The sequence below is a fragment of the Bos grunniens genome, chromosome 10 (assembly GCF_055505025.1).
Source record: "Bos grunniens cultivar Pamir isolate PY7600 chromosome 10, Bosgru_T2T1.0, whole genome shotgun sequence".
NCBI classification, from domain to species: Eukaryota; Metazoa; Chordata; class Mammalia; order Artiodactyla; family Bovidae; genus Bos; species Bos grunniens.
The window spans coordinates 10,753,028-10,775,419 of record NC_141174.1 but is presented as its reverse complement, the minus strand read 5'-3'; the positions used below and the strand labels follow the sequence as shown (position 1 = coordinate 10,775,419).

The 22,392-nt window shown below is 39.3% G+C and overlaps 1 protein-coding gene and 1 non-coding gene across 2 annotated transcripts in view; both read right to left on the bottom strand.

The window, feature by feature from the left end:
* GTF2A1 (general transcription factor IIA subunit 1) overlaps positions 1 to 16,358 on the bottom strand; it is a 37,303-nt gene extending 20,945 nt beyond the window's left edge. Inside the window, exons 1-4 of the mRNA XM_086319357.1 lie at positions 16,061 to 16,358; positions 11,967 to 12,068; positions 4,789 to 4,993; positions 2,569 to 2,633 (exon numbers count right to left, since the gene is read on the bottom strand). Of these exons, the coding sequence (XP_086175483.1) occupies positions 2,569 to 2,633; positions 4,789 to 4,993; positions 11,967 to 12,068; positions 16,061 to 16,090 (402 nt within the window). The 5' untranslated portion in view covers positions 16,091 to 16,358. The remainder of the gene's footprint in view (positions 1 to 2,568; positions 2,634 to 4,788; positions 4,994 to 11,966; positions 12,069 to 16,060) is intronic.
* LOC147363911 (small nucleolar RNA SNORA79) lies at positions 3,479 to 3,622 on the bottom strand. Its single transcript, XR_015135636.1, has one exon. It is a non-coding gene; the product is annotated as a small nucleolar RNA SNORA79 (small nucleolar RNA).
* Positions 16,359 to 22,392: the final 6,034 nt, after the last annotated feature.

The following is a 22,392-nucleotide window of genomic DNA, read 5'->3' as shown; positions in this document are numbered from 1 at the left end:
TGTGATGTATCATACACATGGGCTTCTTAGGTGGCTCAGCGCTAAAGAATCTGCCTGCCAGTGCAGGAGACACAAGAGATGTGGGTTCAATTTCTGGGTTGAGAAGATCCCCAGGAGCAGGAAAATGGCTACCCACTCCAGTGTTTTTATGCCTGGAGAATTCATTCCATGGACAGAGGAGCCTGGTAGGCTATATAGCCCATGGGGTCACAAAGAGTCAGACATGACTGAGCAACTGAGTATACACACATACATCATACACAAACCATCTTTTTAATGTCTGCTGAAAGTTCGTTCCTGGATCTTGTGAAAAGGCCATAACATGAATAATGCATTTCAGCAATAATTTCATAAAGAGAACCTGCAAAACTAGTTTGATATAAGGTCCTGTTTTATAAGTTCCCTGAAACAGCCTTCTACCAAATACATTATCAGTATTTCATATCTTATGAAATTATGTAACTCTTCAATATGTTCATTTCCAATGCACAAAGAGCTGTTAGATTTTTTTTTTAATCAAACTTTTTAATGGCTATCTCTGAATCAGGAATAGTAATGCAAACATATAAAAATCCAAAAAACTTTTATTTGCAAGAGCCTATACTGATTGCATTTTAGAACATGAGAAACACATGGAACAAACACTAACTGAAAACAAGTAAAATGCTGAAATATATATAAATGCTAACACATTTTATTGATTGAAGTCTGACCTATGATCTGTTTAAATACATATGTTCTTTAGAATCAAGGAGACACAACTAATCAGAGATGGGTCATTAATTTTGCCAGTCCTTTTAAAGACAATTTTAATTCAAAATTCTTTCCCACAACACTAAAAATTCTTCAAAATTAGATGGGCCTACTACAAGTGATTCTGCCAAACTTTCTGTTTTATAGTTATACAAGTTATTCCCTAGGAAACAGCCTCAATAGTACCAACCATAATATGGATCGTACTGTAAAACTTTTTTGTTGAGAACTTTTTAATTTTATTTTTGGCTGCACTGGCTCTTCACCGCTGCATGCAGGCTTTCTCTAGTTGCTGAGTGGGGACTATTCTCTAGTTGCAGTGTGCAGGCTTCTCACTGCAGTGGCTTCTCCTGCTGCAAAACACAGGCTCTAGGGTGTGTGGGCTTCAGTAGTTGTGGCTCACGGGCTCTAGAGCACAAGGCTAACTAACTGCCCAGTGGCGTGTGGAAATCCTGGACCAGGGATCAAACCTGTGTGCCCTGTACTGGCAGGCAAATTCCCAACCATCGGACCACCAGGAAAATCTGAGGTTTATTTTTAAGGGTGGAGGTTAAAAAGAAAATTTTGGTGCCTGGAACTTGAAAGGAAATTTTTTTAAAAATAACAAAACTATGTGTTAGAATCAACAGCAGTGGACTTTTGTGATTTTCACCCAAAATAACTGACTCTGGCAACCTGAACTAGAAGTACAAATAGAGATTCTCAATTTTTTGTGAATTAAAAATTCCAATTTCTGTCATACAGAAGTGGAAAATTCTGTAAAATTATACATATGTTAAGGCTGGTATATAGCAACAGATAGAAGTTATTTGTCTGGTATGTTAAGCGCTGCTCCCTATATGTCTTATAAAACACAATTGAGTTTTCAGGTTCACTGCTCATCATTCACAAAATCATAGAAACTGACTTTTTTTTAATTGCTTCTTCATTAAAAAAAAAAAAAAAAAAACTTGGATCAGAAAAGAAAATATCATAGATAGCACTAAACTAAGAGATGTTATTTAAAATAACAATTCTTACCTAATAAAAAGATTTGGTTGAATTTAAGAATGGAGTGCCAGAGCTGAGATACCACTAACAGTCTGTGTATTTTAAACAAAAGAAAAGCCATCTATAAGAAAGTACTGGAACAACTATGGTAATTCAACTTTATTTTAATGTTTCGGTTTTATAGTTATACTGTATTATATCTGACGGGATACACTTTATGTGCTGAGTGAAATGTGAAAATTTGAGGACTTATGAAGTTCAGTGGCTATCCCTTAGAAATATCAAGTCTACATATAATAAACTCAATCGGTTAAAACGCATTTTATATATTGTATAGCAATTTATATACTGTAATAAAACTTACTAGGCGATGCTATGGTTAAATCAGAGCAGAATTTGTAAATGTCTGATCTTAAAGATACTAGGTATCTTTATTCAAACAGTTTATTTTCATTTAAAAAAATTTATAATTCTTAGCATTCCTAACCTGTTTCAGTTAATAGATCTTCTGAAACATAACTATACTTGGCATAATGTTTGGTAGGTCCCCTAAACCTATTTTCAAAAAATAGTTCCCATGAAGCATCATCCTTTTGGTATTTTCAACAGAAAATTATGTAATTTTATGAACCTTAATTGTCTTAAGTATCAAGCTAAACTTTAGATTTGCTGTTAAATCTAATACTTAGGAAACCAAGCAAAACAGGTATTTTTCTCAAGTCTTGATTAAAACTTTAAGATGTTAATACACAACATACTCAAGCATAATCACAACCTGGACTAGAATAAATAGAGCCAAGCAAAGAACTGTGTTCTGAGTCTTACCATGTTTGATGCATTCATATGTTGTATCAGCTTAGAATCAGGAACAATAACTTGTGGTGCTGCAGCTATAAAAAACATAAGCACACATAAAGACAATGGATGATGAGGCTATTTCATAAGAAGGCTATACCATACTGAAATTTTTTTTCATGCTGTCCAAATATTTGCTATCTCAGAATGTTATAAACTTCTATGGTAAATAACAGCCATGATATACCCTCCTTCTACTGTAAACCACAGTTTAAAATATTTGAGTTAACAAACACCTACAAATACAAAGGACCTTGGAAACACAAAGCAATGAGATACCTAACACCTAAAACTTTTTAAAAAAATGCACAGAAATATATTATTTGTTTATTTTTGGCTATGCTGGGTCTTCATTGCTATGCCGACTTTTCTCCAGTTGTGGTAAGCAGAGGTTGCTCTCTAGCTGCAGTACACAGGCTCTCATTGTGGTGGCTTTTCCTGTTGGGGAGCATGGGCTCTAGGGGGTATGGGCCTAAGTAGCTGCGGCTCCCAGGCTCTAGAGCAGAGGCTCAACAGTCATGGCGCTCGGGCTTCAGTGCTCTGCCACACGTGGTGGATCTTTCCAGATCAGGGATTGAACCCGTGGCTCCCGCATTGGCAGGTGGATTCTTTACCACTGAGCCACCAAGGAAGCCCTCTGTATATTCTTAAATTGGAAAATTTAATACTGTCTTGCCAACTCAGCACTGACCATATTATTAATATATTACTGCTGAATGTGTTATTAACTCATTCAGAGTGAACTCAAAAAGTTATAATTTAGCATTTAAAAATCTTTTTCTCCCAATCTGACAGTTTCCAGAATCTTATTTTCTTCAGCTTAAAAAAAAAAACACAACCCATAAATAATGGCAATACTTATGCTGATATAAAAGGAATTAGGTGTTTGATTCCGCAAATTTCAGAGAATAAACAGATAATTCCATTATCCTAATATCCTCTGAGTGAAGAAAATCAAATTTTAATTTATGATGACCTAAAATCCTAGTGCCAGATCTGAAGGCAATAGGAGGAACAGTCATCAAAAAAAATTAAAAGGACAAAGTTACTTAGTATAAGGTATAGAATAAAATCAAATATTGTCATATTTGATACAAACAGTAAAACAAACATTTCTAATATGCATCAATATCAATTTTCAGTCTCATATAAACTCTCAGGTGAGTCAAGTGAGTAAACAGTTACCTTAAATTGAAGCTTTCATCTTACCTTCATTCTCCTCTCTGATTTACATAATTGAATGCCCAGAAGTTTTACAACTGAACTGTTTGTCAAGACAGAAAATACTCCATGTAGAGGATAAAGCTTCTAAGACTTTTCACGGCCCAGGTTTTCCTCACTTGTGATTTTTAAGAGCTATTTCACAAAGCCTTTAAGAGGCTTCAATGAAACAAAATCTTTAAAATGACTTGCACAGTACAAAAACACTATGGACACAGTCTATGCTGCTAAGTCGCTTCAGTCATGTCTGACTCTGTGCTACCCCATAGACGGAAGCCCACCAGGCTCCCCCATCCCTGGGATTCTCCAGGCAAGAACACCGGAGTGGGCTGCCATTTCCTTCTCCAATGCATGAAGGTGAAAAGTGAAAGGGAAGTCGCTCAGTCGTGTCCGACTCTTCGCAACCCCATGGACTGCAGCCTACCAGGCTCCTCCGTCCATGGGATTTTCCAGGCAAGAGTACTGGAGTGGGGTGCCATTGCCTTCTCCTATGTAAAATCATATAAGATATCATATATCCACTCTTTACTTAAAGGAAATCTAATCTAGTAAATTCTCATAAATGGGAATTTGAATTTCAGACTGCCAAAGTATAGTAACAAAAATCCTCCAGTGTTTATTAATAAAAACTAAGGTGAAATATCTTTGAAGGAACAAATCAGTTTCATAAAGATAATGATCCTACTATAATAATGAAACTCTTAATAAACAAACTTATAGATCTGACTTATTTTAGGAAATTCACCATTGCATAGCCTTCTCAAAGTATTAATATACTTACCTAAATATCATTTTAGGCTTCTGTTAGTGAATTACTCTTCATTATTACACAAATAGGACCCACATCGTATATACAGACACACACAGATCCAACCCCTCAGCCAACAGAAAGGAGACATGCAGAGTATTTCTCTTCTTTGAAAATGACAGCTTTCACCTCCAAGCTGTAGTAGGATTACCCAGTCTCACCTTGCTGTGAAGCAGGAATAAGGACCTGCTGGGCCTGTGCTTGCTGAGGCACTGTCTGCTGAGGCTGAGCTTGCTGATGGTGGTGATGGTGATGATGCTGCTGCTGCTGGGGTTGATGCTGCTGTTGAACTTGCAATAAAAGCTGCTGCTCTTCTGAATGAAATCCATCTACCGCTCTAGACTGCATTAGTTTATTCTCCCATAACTGAAGCAAAGAACATTAAAGATTTCTAAGTAAGAGGGAAGATCTGGACATGTGGATAAAACATACTTTATTCGTCTGTTTATAAAATTCTTCCATTTTCAAAACTGATAAAACCATAAAACCTGCAAATCTCTAATTCTGACCCAAGTGTATACAAATATGAAAACCAATTTCTAAAGCATCAAACCTCATTTTTGCTACTTATTTTGCTACTGAAGAATTTTTTCTATTATCTTCAACAAACTTTGTATAGTAATTCCTTATTTACCAGTTTCATATAAGTAATTTTTCGGCAATCAAAAATCATCCTTTTTAATATCAAATCATTATCTACTTTATGGAAATCTTTCTTTCCTTTTAAATAACATGTAAAACACAAATCCATCTTTCCTCGAACTATGAGAAACACTATTAAAGGCAGTTCTCAAGTTACAAAAATCCACTTTTCTATCTGTCCAATCCTATATAAGGGAAAAGAATTCTTAATGCACTTTCAAAGGTATTCTCAAACCTCCACACTTCTTGAAATTCCCTTCCCTCATTTCATTATGACAAGGATTGACAATCCTTTTTTGCTTAACCACTTCTATTTTCTCATCTAACCCATTTCTGTGATGAAGGAGAAAAAAAAAAGTGGGCAAAAAAGTAAGAAAATATTTACAACTATTTCATCCGTCTCCCAAATACATTTTCTCTCTACAAGGTTCAATGTTCAATCTATAGAGCACTTATAAAAAATTGCCCAAGAAAGTTGCAAACCTTCCTTAAACATACACATCAAATTTAATCCCATCATTTTGTATACAAGACTCTATGGAAACTTTGTTTTCTCCCCTAGGATCTGCTCTTCCGATACTGTCTAACTCATGTGAGGCTTCAAAATACAAAATAGGCTTAGACATTTAATAAAATATACTATACAGTGTAAGATACACTCTAAATGTATTATGCAGTAAGGCTATATAGTAAGCCTCCCAAACAAGTCTATCACCCAAACTGTCGACACTTTGCTCTGCTCTAACACAAAACCTTGCTTCTTGTAGGCCAAAATCAAGGTTGAAAAAAAGTACTATTAATTAATGTTTTAAGATACAAGTCTTTACCCTAATTTTCTAAATTTAAAGCTTCAGTTTTATCACCTCCAGTTGGTCTCCCCACTGTAATCCTGACCCCTTACTTCAATGAAGTTTCCATGATAAAGGCAAATATTAATGAATACACATTACGTGCTAAGTGCTATTTACCACTTCTCATCTAGCCTCTCAAGTCAATGATCTGTGAGTCAGAATCTACCCTGACACCCTATTATCACTGTTGATTTCCCTTCCAAAGCATTATTCCAATCTATCCCTACTATTATGGTCCCAGGTTCAAGTCCTTTCCTCCCATCAATATTACTGCAAAGTGTTAATGATAAGCTAACTGAGCTCCCTGCTTCAAATCATACATTCTACACATAATTACTGGGTATCTCTCATATGCTACACTGTTAGTGGCACTGAGAACAGAGTGAACAAATATGACAAAAATCCTTGTCCTTAGAGACTCAACATTTTAGTGCAAACTTGTCCTTCCAACTTATCCTCTATAAATCAGTGGTTCTAGACTAACAGCATCAATATCACCTGGGAACTTGTTAAGACAGACCAATTCTAAGCCCCCTCCCGCCCGCCCCCCCCCATCAAATCAGCAACTCTGAAGGTAGAGCCAGGAATCTGTTCAAACAACCTGTCCAGGTTATTATGTACACTAAATGAAGAGCTGCCGCTTTAAAGTATAAACCAATACTTTAAAAACTGCAGACTACAACCCATTAATGCATTTTCAATTGTTAATTTAGGGTGGGTTTTTTTGGTAAATGCAAATTTTTCTTTTTAAATGTTAGAATGTACCACTATCAAGTGAGATTTTCTGAGGCAGAAGTCCAAAACTCTGCCTTTTAACTAGCACCCCAGAGAATCCTTCTCATTCTAAAGATGCAGCTCCTTCAAGCAGTTATTATGCTAACTTCTCCAACTACTATAACTTGCACTCTATTTTTCAAACTACCTGCAGTTCCCTGAATATAGCATACATATCTCATTTATTCAGCTAGCTTAGAAAATATAAAGAACTCTCTACTCATTTTCATAGTACTTTTTTCCCCCAACAGGCTATTATTTCTGGCAGTCCTTCTTTAGCAATCTTCACCAGGTCTCTGAAATTAGACATGGAGAAAATTCATTTTCTGTTCCCAAAATGATTTGGTTATGCATTTGAGGATCACGTTTACTAGACTAATACTGAGCTTAATGTGCACCTGATAAGTACTTTATGTGTACCAACTCATTTTTCACAAAAATTCTTTACAACAGACATTGTCATCATCTTCTTTTCACAGAAAAAGAAACTGAGGAACAAGAAGTTAGGTATCTTTTCCAAGATCACCAGCTAATAGTAAGCAAAACCACAGCACAATCCAGGCAATCTGACTCCAATCTTCCCAGACATGGAGTCAGGAACACTGGAACCTGAGAATAAATGTCCTTTAAATATAAAGTTTAAGTTTTGGACTCTGGGACCTTGCTTGCTTCATACAAGTCCAGCTCCGGTCCAAATTTCTAATCTTTAAACTGTGCTGCTGCTATCAGAGCAGGTCTAGTCACATCTTTGGTGCCTTCCTTATCTGGACACAAAAGGCTTACATTCAAGTCTCTACCACTAGCTAAACTAAACAATCAGCTATTTATTCCCTCTGAGTCTTATTTTTGATCTATAAAATGTGATCAGAGCTACTGCTTCCTGGAAGTACGCTGGGCTAGAAATTCTGAGGGATTCTCCTACTCTCACAAAAACATCTAGCTTCCGGACAAAACATAAAACAAATGTATTTTAGGGCTCTGTAGAAATGACGTTGGGAAACAGAGCTTTCCCCAAGGCCAAAAGACGTAGAACAGTAGATCCCTGTTCAACAAGTGTTTATATAGAACTAGAGAATATTTAGAATAGTGGTTCTCAGTCGGGGTGGTTGTGCCCCTTCTGCCTGGGGGACACCTGGCAATGCCTGGAAGTACTTTTGGTTGTTAGAACTAAGGGGTGCTACTGTCATCTAGTGGGCAGAGATCAGTTATGCTGCTAAATTCCAACAATAAATAGCCTTCTACAGCAAATAATTAACACGTCCAAAATGTCAGCAGTGCCAAGGATGAGAAAACAGATGTAGGGGAAGATTAACTACTTCAGATTTGTTTCCAACTGAGGAATTCTTCTCACTTTGTTCTGCTAAAAAGAGGGTCCATGTTCTCTCTCCCACAGTACTTGGATAGGGGTGGGTCTGACAGTTTAGAAATCAGGATAATTCTTTCACTTTCTTTGAAGAAGACTCCCACCTGTAGTCATTCACCAATCTAAAACACAATTTACATTCAAATATAGATTTAATGAAAATCAAGTGGTGATCATTTTGAAATGCATAGAAATCCTGAGTCACTATGTTGTAGACCTAGAACTAATAGTGTTGTAGGTCAACTACACTTCAACTAGAAAAGAAAGAAAAACACTACATTTCATGTGTCTTTTCTATCTCCTATAATTTATACATTAAAGGAGACCCATACTGTTAATAACCTCAAGAATCAGGTTGAATTTTTTAACGCAAGAGGTCCCTTCCTGTATTATCTAGCTAAACTTCAAATTACAGGCACTCTCATTACTCATCTTAATTTACAATCTAATACACCACTGTATCCTTCACAGCCGCATGGAAGTTTTTGATAAAAGTCTGTCAAATACCATAAAAGGGTGAGAAAGAGGACAGAGCTAATGACAAAGTCCTTTATAAACCACAGAATATGAAACACTTAGTTTTCATTAGCAAGAATATTCAAACCTATAAGGTCCAATACAGTAGCTACATGTGATGATTTAAAGTGAAATTAATTGTAATTAAATAAACTTCAGTTCTTCAGTTCCACTAACCATATTTCAAGTGCTTTAATAGTCACATGTGGCCAGTGATTACTATACTGGAGAGCAAAAATTATAGAACATTTGCATCATCACAGAAAGTTCTACTGGGTAATGCTGGCTGTCAAAACTGTAAAAACTAGGGCACATTCTGTAAATTCTAATGAGATCCGGAAGAAATCTAGTGCAGAGAATTAAAATAATGCAAACTCATTTCAGTCTAACAGTTTTATATTTAAGTTCAGCTACAACCCAGAATAGAAGAGTATGTCCCATTTAAAAAGCAACAAAAACATTAAAATACTTTTTTCAGTTAGATTCTGAAGCAACATTTGTTATTAAGTTGTTTAATTAAATATTTACTGAATGCCAATCACATACACCAAGCATTGTGGTAGAGGCTGGGAATTCAAAATTAAATAAGGCAATTTTTGTCATATAAAGCTAAGCATTGAACAAAAAATCAGTGCATAACCTATAGAGCATAGATATATATATTACTTTTACAATATACGTACATATATCTGCAAGTATGTGTGCATATATACGTAAAATCCTATGTACTAAAAATGTAGGTGGAACTATTTGGTCTCAAAGACAGTTCATTCTGTTTGAAGACAACACCTTGATTCTAACTGGGACCAGGAGCAAAATATCAATCTCAGACTGAAAAGCTAGAGCAGATAATAACTTGGATTGACCAGTAGTTTGACCAAGGGTAAATTAAAGCTTTGGGACTAATTTTCTACACCTAAAAATGCTGTATCTTTTACATAAGGCCACAGAACTACAACAATCATCTTAAGGGTTATAACATAATTTGTAAAATATTCATTCCAAAAAACACTAAGGAATCAAAATAAGTTTATACTCTTATTCATATCCCTGAGATACATTATGTGTTTGAGCAATTTCCATTGCTATTTTTCCAACTCATATCTCAGAGTTGGCATTCCTTCATTTTATTTTTAGATACCTACTCTTCACTTGCAGTAACCATCATATTTCTCCTAAGGTAAATAAATGTTTCCTCGTCTCATTCAAACCTGTATTTTCCCTTCCTCACATGGGCAGACTCTTAATGAAAACCCTACAGAAGCTGCCTACAGATGCTGCAATATTCTAAGATATATTTCATCACCACAATACAAGTGAGATTTGCTTTATTTAAATTTATAAGTTGCTAAATTGCAGCCTCCACACCTCTGTTGAACGGATAAATAAGACCACAACAAGTGCTACATAGCATTCACTAACTGTGATTTCTTATTTATACAGAGCTCTAAAGGAGCTCAATTTCCAGCCTCTAAACCAGCAGTTTTAAAACTTTTTGGTCTCAGGCTCCTTTATCATTTTCACAAATTAATGAGGACCTCAATGAGCTTTAAAAATAAAAAATTATTTATTTACTCAGCTGCACTGGGTCTTAGTTGCTGCACATGAGATATTCCATCCTTGTTGTGCAATGTGCACTCTTTAGTTGCTGCACGTGAACACTCTGCTGCCCAATGTGGGACCTAATTCCCTAACCAGGGATCAAACCCCGGCCCCTTGCATTGAAAGCATGGAGTCTTAGCCACTGGACCACCAAGCAAGTCCCTCAATGAGCTTTTACAAAATTTTAAATAAGATTGAAAAAAAAACTTTTACTTATTTAAAAGTAACATGTATCCATTATATGTTAACATAAATACTTTCAATGAAAATAACCATGTCTTCCAAATAAAATTTAGTGAGAAATGGCTTAAAGGAAAATAGTTGGGTTCTCTCATCTGCTTCTGCATTCACTTTGTTTTCATCGACGTATATTAAGAAAATCTGTCTTCCCACAGCTAAGTAGCTGGGAAAGGAAGTATTTTAAGTAATGGTTTCTTAAAGGTTAGCTGCAATGTACTATGTGAAACCACATACTAATTAACTTTTCATATTCTTAGATTAAAATCCATTCATTTATCTTTAACTTTGAAAGGATTTTGCAACATCATGCATTGGTCATTTGGAAAATGCGAGTTCAGTGTAGTATGCAGATAGGCTGATGTTAACACATCTCACTACAGAATATCAAACAACTGAATATCTTAATATCAACAATGATCTTATCTCAACTGTAAAAGTAAGCATATTTTTAACAGTCAGTGCATCAAAATATGAAGCATGCATAATGCACTTCTGCTGCATATGGAGCAGTTATCTCAAGCAATAGCACTTGTTCATTTGAGTTTCAAGTTTAACTGGTCACTTTTTTCATGTAATACAACTTTTACTGGAAATGTGAGAGACATACTATGATTATTCAGACTTGGGCATTGCTCTACCTCACTGACCCCTTGGAAGAGCCTGTGGGAAAGTCCATGGACCATATTTTGAGAACCTCGGTTCTGAGCAGTAAGGTAAAAATACTCCTTGATTTCATGACTCATTAGATCAATAAGAAAACACAAACATAAAATAAAAATATCTATATTTTTCTGCTTAAATCCACATACATCTGAGAGACAGAAAAGGCGCTCCCAAACTAGGATATATGATAAACCAAATACTTGGCCCACACGGAAAATCTGACTCCAGAATGTGAAATTTATCAAGCACTTGCTCAATCTCTACAGCATACACATTTTAGAATATCCATACATTGAGACAACAAAAAAAAAGGAGAGGAAAAAAAAACTTACAGGAATATAAATATGAAGTTATTAGATCATAAATGAAACTGCCCACTAATAATAGCTAATACTACTGCCAGGCACTGTGCTAAACACTTCAGATAGTTATTACATTAAATCCTCAAAACAAACCTAAAAGGTCAGTACTATGAACTCCCATCTGATATATACAGAAACTGAAATATAAGTGGTTTGCCTAAGGTCAGAGGAAGAATGTATGGTAGAAATGGAATTCAAAACGAGCATCCTTCACATAACTACACCGCCTCCTGCAACAAAGTCAAATGGCCATCATATGAAAAAATAATGGGAGTATCGTTTTTGAATGAAGAGTGTTAAAAAGGCAAAAAAAGAGGCAAACTCACAGTTTTTAGTTCCATCAGAACTTGTTCATCGACTCCATCATCCAAAAAGATGTCTCTCACATCATTAATAACATCTTCAATCACAGATCTATATAATTTAGGCTTTAAAGGGAAAATAAAAATTTAAGACTGTTGAAAAAGACTTTTTCACATATTAAAATAGGTAACATGTTTCATAAATTCAAAACAAATTAACACAATAGTCATTTTTCTAACTCTCTAAAACTTATTTTAGAAGATGTAACTTTAAAGGAATGGTCATTGTAAAAAGATCATTTGCCTTAGTTAAACTGAATGACTTGATGACTGCATATTGTAACAAAAGTTTTATGACTAATACAATTCATATTTAACAGAGAAGATCATTACACATAAAGAGCCCACACTATTTTCAGTTATAATTTCTATGTTGTTATAGTCAAAACAGTCAATGGGACCCAACAATATAGTATTACTGGTTGCTATGTCTGGTTCTTATTATTCCTTGCTTAGTTTAACCCGTTATATCTCCTAATCTCATCTCTCTCTTAAGACTTCGGAGAGTCTTATGTTCTGTGATCATTCGCCTGGCAGTAATTTGCAAGTTAATGAGTATTCAAATTTAAAATCACCTGATTTTGGCTTTTGTTACCCAGTCTGTACCTTTAAATTATACCATAAAGCCTTTCCTATAACCACAATAACAGGTCTCGGTCTCAGAGGAACAAGGCACAATGATCTCTTTTCCAGGATTTCTCTCCTACTACTGCCCAGAGAAGGAAATGGCAACCCACTCCAGCATTCTTGTCTGGGAAATCCCATGGACAGAGGAGCCTGGTGGGTTCATGGGGTCGCAAAGAGTCGGACATGACTGAGAGACTAAAACCAAGGAGCTGCCCCAGATGACGCTATGGAACAGAATAATGAGCAGCCTTGATACTTATTTTTTAAACTATTATTATCATAACTGTTATTATTGGCATTACTGGCCGGGGGTGGGGGGGGGGCTTTTAGAAGGTTGCCAAAAAGTAAAATGAGAATAGATGTGAAAGCACTTCAAAAGTATATAAAGTATTTTTAAAAAACCAAAAAGTAAGAGAACAATTTGCCCAACCCATATCCTATTTTTAACATGTTGGACAAAAGGAAGTTTGCTGTCAGAGTGTAAAACCAGAACCACCTTGTTATAAATTCTATCCATTATCACACAAAGCTATTAACAGCCTTTTTGTTTTAATGCTTTGTCATTATTTGCACTTTATATGTTGCTTAAGGTAAAAGTTACTGCTACCCAATAAAACCAAAGGTTTGCTCTTATAAGCAAACCTCAAATACAAAAGTTTTATTAGCATCTCCATCAGCAATACTGTTATCACAGGGGAAACCTCTTTATGTGTCCTTGTCCAGCCAAAAATACAAGTTATGTTCCTCTATATAACTTACCTCAACCATTAAAATCCATTTGTTCCCTTTCAATGCAACAGAATAACAATGTATCTGAGTTCTCACCTTTGCTGTTCCACTTCTTTTTATTTTGCCACATCTGTCTCTGTGAACTAAAATTATTCAAGTGACTTCTGCCATCTCTACAATATCTCCTTAAAATGTCTCTCTGACTCTATAAACAAGGAAAGCCTGACTATGGATATTACTTTATCTATAGTGATTCAACTACTGAATTACAAAAATACATTTATAAAGTTTTTTTAACCAATGATTCAAGGCATTATAAAGATGCAGTGTAATTTTCAATTGGCAGTGTAAATCTCATATTGACAATATAAATTTATTTTTCAGCAAAATAATTGTAATGTTTCTGAAGTTAGTCATCCCTAAAAATATTCTGCTTGGATATCTGCACATTTATTGGTACAATGTGCTTTCTTCTGGCACTCCCTAGTTAATGAAACAATCCTGTTTTAATATTTTGTTTTTCTGCTTTAATTAACCCACAACCTGACCACTTAATGTGTTCGTATGCACTATAGTTAAAGGGAAATGTGTATTCATCATTAAGTACAGAATTTTAAATTGTTCAAGAGTTAAAAAGCACCCAAATTACTGTGATCTTTCAGAGTATGCGAGTACATAGGCAATATTTGAAAAAAGCAATTTCCAAATTATTTAAAATGCTAAACTTTACTTGAACCAGTTTTTGCTTTTTATGGAATACACAGTAATTGAGGTTTGTCCTGGTTTTCAAACACCAGATATTCCAAACTCGTAAATTAAAGGGCCATTAGTGTCATTAAGTAACAAAGAATTTCTTTCAAAAGTGTTAGTTCCTAGTACAATACTGGAAAATAAACTGGATTAATTTCTACACTGGATACCATATGAACATCCAATGCAGCAAAAAGTCTACTTAGAACTTTTTTAATACCCAGTTTGCACTAAGCCTCTTCACATTACTCACAATTCCCCTAACAATTAATATACTGTAGACACAAGACCCTACGTCGAAGGTTTAGGCACTTCTCTATTTCTTTGCAAAGCTGTGTGTCTCAAACATTTATTATAGGAAAACATGATGAAATATTATAAGCTGTATTTCTAACATGTCCTGAATGCTCGGTGAAAAAAATACTACCAAATCAAACCCTCTACAGCTAGCAGTTAGGGTTATAAAGCTTTTTAAAAAAATGACAATAATGCATGTACCTTCTTAAATACAGAAACGACTAGACATCTGAGCTTAAAATTGTTTTTAAAAACAAAAATAAAAAGAAGAGACGGCAAGTCTATTCTCCCCTAACAAAGACCGGCAAATCCCAGCTGCTGCGTCCAAACAAAAACTTGCGGCTCCGAAGGCCGCCCCGACTGGGCACAAAATTACAGTAGAGAGAAAAGGACCTAGAAATAAAAGTGAGCTCTGCACGCGTCTGCTTCTCGCCTCGGGAGCACGCACCTCCCAGCCCCGCTCTCAGCAGCTCTCACTATTTAAAGCCGGATCTGGTGTTTAAATGGAGAGGCGGTGACGTAGGCCTGAAAAGCACCTTCCCATCCTGGCAGAGTCTATATTAGAGAGCGGCAATGGCTCTATATAAACAGGGCAGCCAAAGGGAGGAGGACCACAAGGCTCAGGGACTGAAAAGCAGGGTAAGCGGCCGCAGCCATGATGGATCGACCCGAGTCGTCAACGGTACGGGGCCGGGCTGCCGCGGGGCTGGTCTGCGTTTGGGACCGGGCAGAAACGTGTTTTATTGTCAAAATAAAAATAAAAAAGAGTGGGGGTGGACTCGTGATCACACTGCGTTGGTGACTGACAGACAAGGTTATTTATGTGACTGCTTTTTGCAAACCTACGTGATCGCAAGGAAAAAAGGAAAAAAAAAGGGACCAACGGTGGCAAGTTGGCAGATTTCAAGGCGAAAGCGGGGCACTTTGGACACTGGAGGCTTTGTTTTGTTTGGTGCTTTTGCTAGTCGGAGGTATATACGACGTGCGGGGGGGTGGGGGTTGCTTCCCCTTCGCCATTTTACCGATTCGGAAGGAACCGAGATAAGTGCTTTTCAACCTTCGTCTTTTTTTTTTTTTAAATAATACATAAAATGGCCCCAGTGAAGGCTCCCTAAGCACAACCGCCAGAACACCTCAGAGTAACCCCCAGAGTAGCCATTCGCCTTCCACCGCGTTAACAGTGGATCGCGGTGGGTCTCGAGGGGGGACTCGCCCGGCTCCCCCAGACGCCGGTTTTTCTTTGAGGCGGCTCGCGGGGAGCCCCTTCTCCTGCCGGTTCGGGGGCGGGCGGGCGAGGTGGGGGTAGGGAAGCGGCGGCTCCCCTCCTGCCCTCCCCTCCTGGCGGCCGGGGGGGGTCCAGGCCGGGACCGCGCGCTCGCCCCGGCCCAACCGCCCCGCGGCGGCCCCAGGCCCGGCCGGCGCCCCCGCCCTCCCCGCCGCCGGCGCCCCCGCCGCGAGCCCCGGCGCCCGCCCCCCACCACCCCCCGCGCCCCGCCGCCCCGGCCCGCGCCGCCCGAGGCGGGAAGCGGCGGCCGCGCGCGGGCGGCTGAGGAGAGTCGAGGCCGGGGAGTCGCCGCCGTCCCCGCCCCCGCCCGGTCCGGCCGTTGCTCGCCGCCTGAACGAAGCCCCCGCCGGCCACCGAACCACGTCCTTACCACGGTGTTTGTATTTGCCGAGTTCGCCATTTCCACACACAACACAAACAAGAGTGGGGGGGGCCACCCCGAGGAAACAAGATGAAAACAAAATGAAAAAGAAAGGGGGGAAAAAAAAAAGAACACTCGAGGGTGACCCAAGCCACCGCAAAACTGAGGGGAAAATCTTTCAAACAAAATCGGATCCTGACGGAGGAGAGGGGAGCGGCGAGAGGAGGAAGGGGAGGACGGCGGGAGGGGGAGTCCTCCCGGAGCTAAAAAAACTCGAGAATCGCCCTTTTAAAAAAAAAAAAAAAAAGGCCACGACCCTTCAAGGGTCCCGGGGGGCGTTGCCCGCTCCCCACCCCCGCGGCAAGGAGGGAAACCACCACCAGTCGCCGCTCCCCGCGCCGCCGCCGCCACCGGCTGCAGCTCCAGCCGTCCGGTCCGCCCGCTTCTCCCCTTTATATAGTGAGCCAACGAGCTGCGCGAGCCGCCGCCGCTGCCGCCGCCGCCGCCGCCGAGAGACAGGGCGGAGGGGGGGAGGGAGGGGCGGAAAGGGCGGGGGCAGCGGTGGGCGGGGCCGAGCGCGAGAACACCGCGAGAGCCGCGTGCGCAGGCGCGCCGGGGCGGAGGCCGCCGCAGGCCGCGTTGTCGAGCCCTGTGGAAGGCATCGTGAGGGGCGGGGCCGACTTAAAGTTGTGAAGAAGACCCGCCGCCTCCCCAAGTCTCGCGTGATCACGTGGTCGGCACCCAGGCGGAAGTCTCGGGCAGCTGCTTCGGGATAGAGAAGTAAAGTGAGGTGGTTCAGTCGTGTCCGCATCTTTGCGACCCTGTGGCCTGTAAGCCCACCAGGCGCCTCAGTCCGTGGGATCTTCCGGGCAAGAATACTGGAGTGGGTTGCCATTTCCTTCTCCCGCTTCGGGATATAGGGGCTCGCTAACCGTTGCTGGAGAAAAGGCGTGAGTGCTGGTAACCCTGGAGTCCAGAGCTAGCTGGGGGACCGCCTCCTGAGGGGTGTCTATACGCCGTCCGGTGCCGGAGGGGCTCGAAGATGTGGAAGGGCCTGTGGCGGTCACCCTACTAGGCCTGGTCGCGGAGGAGAGTCGGTCACGTGCCCCACCCCGTCGCCCGCGCGCGCTCGGACCGTGGGCAGAGGTTCAAATGCGGAGTCATCTCTGAAGAGGAGCTCAGCTCAGATACCACATTCGGAGGCGTGGGCACCTCTCGCCTGGCCTGGGTCTTTAGCTTGCAGAATTGTACCGAGTTCCTAAAAGGGATGAAAGCTGACTTGCCACACCACCCCCCTCCCCACTTTAACACATTCCAGAATCAATGACACCTGAAGCCAGATGAGTTGTCTCCGCGGGTACATCCACGAAGCCTCTGGGTTTCAAGTTTCCCAAAGGTCCGGCCTCCACGTACTTTAAATGACTTTTCAAGGCAGTGGAAAAAGCCACCCCCTCCCTCTCCAACCCGAAACGGATCACCGGGATTATGACTGCACAAGTCCCACCGGTTTTTAAAAACGTTGCCCCAGTTCAGTGACTCCACGTGGCAAAGGTATATTAACATCTGAAATATTGGGCCTCTGACCCCCACTAACTGGTAGGGCCTGTTGCTGCTAAAGAGCGGGCAGAAAATGTTCTTGTCTTCGGGTGCAGCTCCATAGACATTTGACCTACTCTGCGGAAGCTAATCACCCGCCTTTATAGCAGCATTTCACACAACAGAGAATGTTCTATGTTTTAAAAGGTGGAACTTAACAGTACCTAATTTTTTTGTCCATAGGGAATTTCCAGAGACACGGAATGTAGTCTGGACAAATGAGGGAGTTTATCCTCAAAAGGCAAAGCAAAACAAAATGTCAAAGTTATATAGTGTCTAAAGCCATATTGGAGGAACATCACTTGCTTCTCAGTTCCCTGCAGAGTTGCTTGTTTGGGAGCATCAAAAGGAAAAAAAAAATCACAGAAAATGATAGTGTTCTTTATGCTGTTCAGCCGCTCAGTTGTTGTCTGACTCTTTGCAACCCCATGGATTGCAGCACACCCTTCATCTACCGGAGCTTGCTGAAACTCGTCCATTGAGTCGGTGATGTCCCCTTCTACTGCCTTCCATCTTTCCCAGCATCAGGGTCTTTTGCAATGAATTGGCTCTTCGCATCAGGTGGCCAAAGCGTTGGAGCTTCAGCTTCAGCGTCAGTCCTTCCAATGAATATTCAGGGTTGATTTCCTTTAGTGTTCTTTATACATTATATAAAATTATGATTCTGTCTACATTTGTAGTTCATTTAAATGTCAGGTGACCTTTAGCCGGAAAAGTTAATACTAACCAACACTTTCCTTTTCTATTTTAAGAAGACTTGCTGGTGCCTTATATAATACTGCTGTTTGCCTGTGGAATCCCTCACTTTTAACCTCATTTTCTTTATCGCTTCATGTTCTTGAATGATAAGTGTTCTGCGGTTAAAATTAAGATCATTGCAGATGGGGCATGGGGAAGAATTTATGAGATTTATTTGCCACAGAATTATTCCTTAAAGGAATTGATGACAGTTATTCTCTGACTGGATCTGACCTGTAAAATAATAGAATACAGTGACTGGATTAAAAAGGCAGAAAACTGAGTCCAGGCCTCCATTTAGGACCTTCAGACTCCCTGGAGGCTCTGCATCAACCTCCTTTTACATACTCTACATTACAATAATACCTTGATTCATACTTACCCAAGTGTCTCAGTGGTAAAGAATCCTGCTGCCAATGCAGGAGATGCGTTTGGTCCCTGTTTGGGAAGATCCCCTGGAGAAGGACATGGCAACCCACTCCAACATTCTTGCCTGAAAAGTTCCACAGACGGAGGAGCCTGGCGGGCTATAGTCCGTGACTGTACAGAGTGGAAGGCAACTGAGCACGGCACATTTACCTTCACCACTGCTCCTCTCCCATGACTAGCATCTAAGAAACCATCATGGATTCCATTCCAATTAATTGTTTACAATATTCATTTAACTATAATGTGCCTTCAATCACAATATGTATATGTCAGCTAGTTTAATTCTGAAAAAGACGTTTTCTGATCTTGCACCAAAATGGTAGTCTGAGTAATTTGGAGGTCATAGCTCTCGACTTCACAAAACTGAAAATTTGTGAACAGAAAACCTCCCATGTAAGACTGGGGTTACCATCATATTTCAGTTGCTTTTATCTAAACTTTTTCTTTGAAAGTTATGACCAACCTAGATAGCATATTCAGAAGCAGAGACATTACTTTGCCAACAAAGGTCCGTCTAGTCAAGGCTATGGTTTTTCCAGTAGTCATGTATGGATGTGAGAGTTGGACTATGAAGAAAGCTGAGCGCCGAAAAACTGATGCTTTTGAACTGTGATGTTGGAGAAGACTCTTGAAAGTCCCTTGGATTACAAGGAGATCCAACCAGTCCATTCTAAAGGAGATCAGTCCTGGGTGTTCTTTGGAAGGACTGATGCTAAAGCTGAAACTCCAGTGTTTTGGCCACCCCATGCGAAGAGCTGACTCATTGGAAAAGACTCTGATGCTGGGAGGGATTGGGAGCAGGAGGAGAAGGGGACGACAGAGGATGAGATGGTTGGATGGCATCACTGACTCGATTGACGTGAGTTTGAGTGAACTCTGGGAGTTGGTGATGGACAGGGAGGCCTGGCGTGCTGCAGTTTATGGGGTCGCAAAGAGTTGGACACAACTGAGTGACTGAACTGAACTGAACTGAAACTTTTTTTTTATATATGAAAGTTTAAATAACTTTTCTAATTTTATCATCTCCTTATACCATATATGAAACACTTATATTGGATTTTCAGTTTGTGAATTCATACTTTATAGCAGTCACATACTTAGTAACCTAGTAGTGCTCTCTTGCCTCTAAATGAATCTTTTTTTAACTTCAAAACATTTTATGTTTGAGAATAAAAACTTATTTATTTCTTTTAATATTAATATCTGCCTAACACTGAGTAACTGTCAAGAAAGAAAAGGAAAAACTCAATACCTAAATTTTAATATACCATGAACAGAGTGACACCAAACTTTAGTGTGTCCAAGCATTTAAATGTTTTATTGTCCAAATGACTATTAAGCAACAATACCAAGGAAGAAGAAAATCTAAGAAGACTACTCATTGGCTTAAAGTAAAATATCATTTTGTAATTTCCCTTTATCCTATATCTTAAATAATGATAAATGAATAAATAAAGCAAATGATGTATATAGGCATCATGCAGCTCATATATGTTCAGTAGTGTTGGTTTCTTTTGTGGGATACATAAGTTGAGAGGAAAGATCTTATATCTCAAACTTGCTAATCCTAATGAAAGTCTTATTGTAAAGTATACTGCATAGTTATTGCATTCATTCAAGGTATATACTGCATTCATTCAAGGTGTGAAAAGCACTGATATATTTCAGTCCTACTAAAATATTCTGGTTTCACCTCATTTTTATTTGAGGTATAGTTGACTTATGATATTGTGTTAGTTTCAGGTATACATCAAAGTGATTCAGTTATATATGTGTATTTTTTTCAGATTTTTTTCTATTATAGGTTATTATAAGATATTGAATATAGTTCCCTGTGCTATACAGTAAATCCTTGTTGCTTATCTATTGTATGTGTAGTAGTTTGTATCTGTTAATTCCATACTGCTAATTTATCCCTCCACCCTCCCTTTTTCTCTTGGTAGCCCTAGTTTGATTTCTATATTTGTGAATCTGTTTTTGTTTTGTTAGGTTCATTTGGATTTTTTTTGAGATCCCACATGTAAGTGATATCATATAATACTTCCTTTTCTTTGTCTCACTTACTTTACTAAGTATAATATTCTCTAGATCCATCTATGTTGCTGAAAATGGTGATATTTCATTCTTTTTTAAGACTAATATTCAGTGATAAATATACACACACGTGAACACACCAGAAATATATACCACATCTTCTGAAGGCAGTCATTGGTTGGTGGGCACTTGGATTGTTTCCATGTCTTGGCTTTATAAATAGTACTGCTATGAATATTAGGGTGCATGTATCTTTTCAAATTAGAGTTTTCGTCTTTTCTAGGTATATATCCAGGAGTTGGATTGCTGGGTCATATGGTAGCCTGCTTTTAGTTTTGTCAGGATCCTCCATACTGTTTTTTATAGTCACTGCACCAATTTACATTCCTACCAACAGTATAAGAGGGTTCCCTTTCTCCACACCCTCTCCAGCACTTATTTGTAGATCTTTGATGATAGACATTTTGACCTGTGTGAGATGATACCTCACAGTGGTTTTGGTTTGCATTTCTCTAATAATTTCGTATTTTCTTTGGTCATCTAATGCGAAGAACTAATTCATTGGAAAAGACCCTGATGCTGGGAAAGATTGAAAGCAGGAAGAGAAGGGGATGACAGAGGAGGAGATGGTTGGATGGCATCACTGACTCAATGGACATGAATTTGAGCAAGCTCCAGGAGTTGGTGATGGACAGGGAAGCCTGGCATGCTGCAGTCCATGGGGTCGCAAAGAGTCGGACATGACTGAGCGATTGAACTGACTGTCTAATAATTAGCAATGTTGAACATCTTTTCATGTGCCTATTGGCCATCTGTATGTCTTTGAACAAATGTCTAGGCCTTCTGCCCATTTTTTGACTTCAATGGACATGAATTTGAGCAAGCTCCAGGAGTTGGTGATGGACAGGGAAGCCTGGCATGCTGCAGTCCATGGGGTCGCAAAGAGTCGGACATGACTGAGCGATTGAACTGACTGTCTAATAATTAGCAATGTTGAACATCTTTTCATGTGCCTATTGGCCATCTGTATGTCTTTGAACAAATGTCTAGGCCTTCTGCCCATTTTTTGACTGGATTTTTTTCAATATTAGGTTATATGAGTTGTGTGTATATTTTGAATATTAGCTCCTTGTTGAGTGCGTTGTTTGCAAATATTTTCTCCCGTTCTGTAGGTTGTCTTTTCACGTCGTCTCTGATTTCCATTGCTGTGTAAAAGCTTTTCAGTTTCATTAGGTCTTATTTATTTTAGCTGTTATTTGTTTGGCCTTGGGAGACTGATCTAAGAAGATATTGTTACTATTTATGTTCGAGGATGTTTTGTCTGTGTTCTCTTCTATGAGTTTCATGTAGTATGTCTTATATTTAGGCCTTTAAGCCATTTTGAGCTTATTTTTGTGTATGGTGTGAGGGAGTGTTACGGTTTCATTGATTTACATATCACTGTTCTGCTTGCCCAGCACCACTTGTTGAAGAGATTATCTTTTCTCCATGTTATGTTCTTTCATATTCTTTTTTGTAGATTAATTGACTGTAGTTGTGTGGGT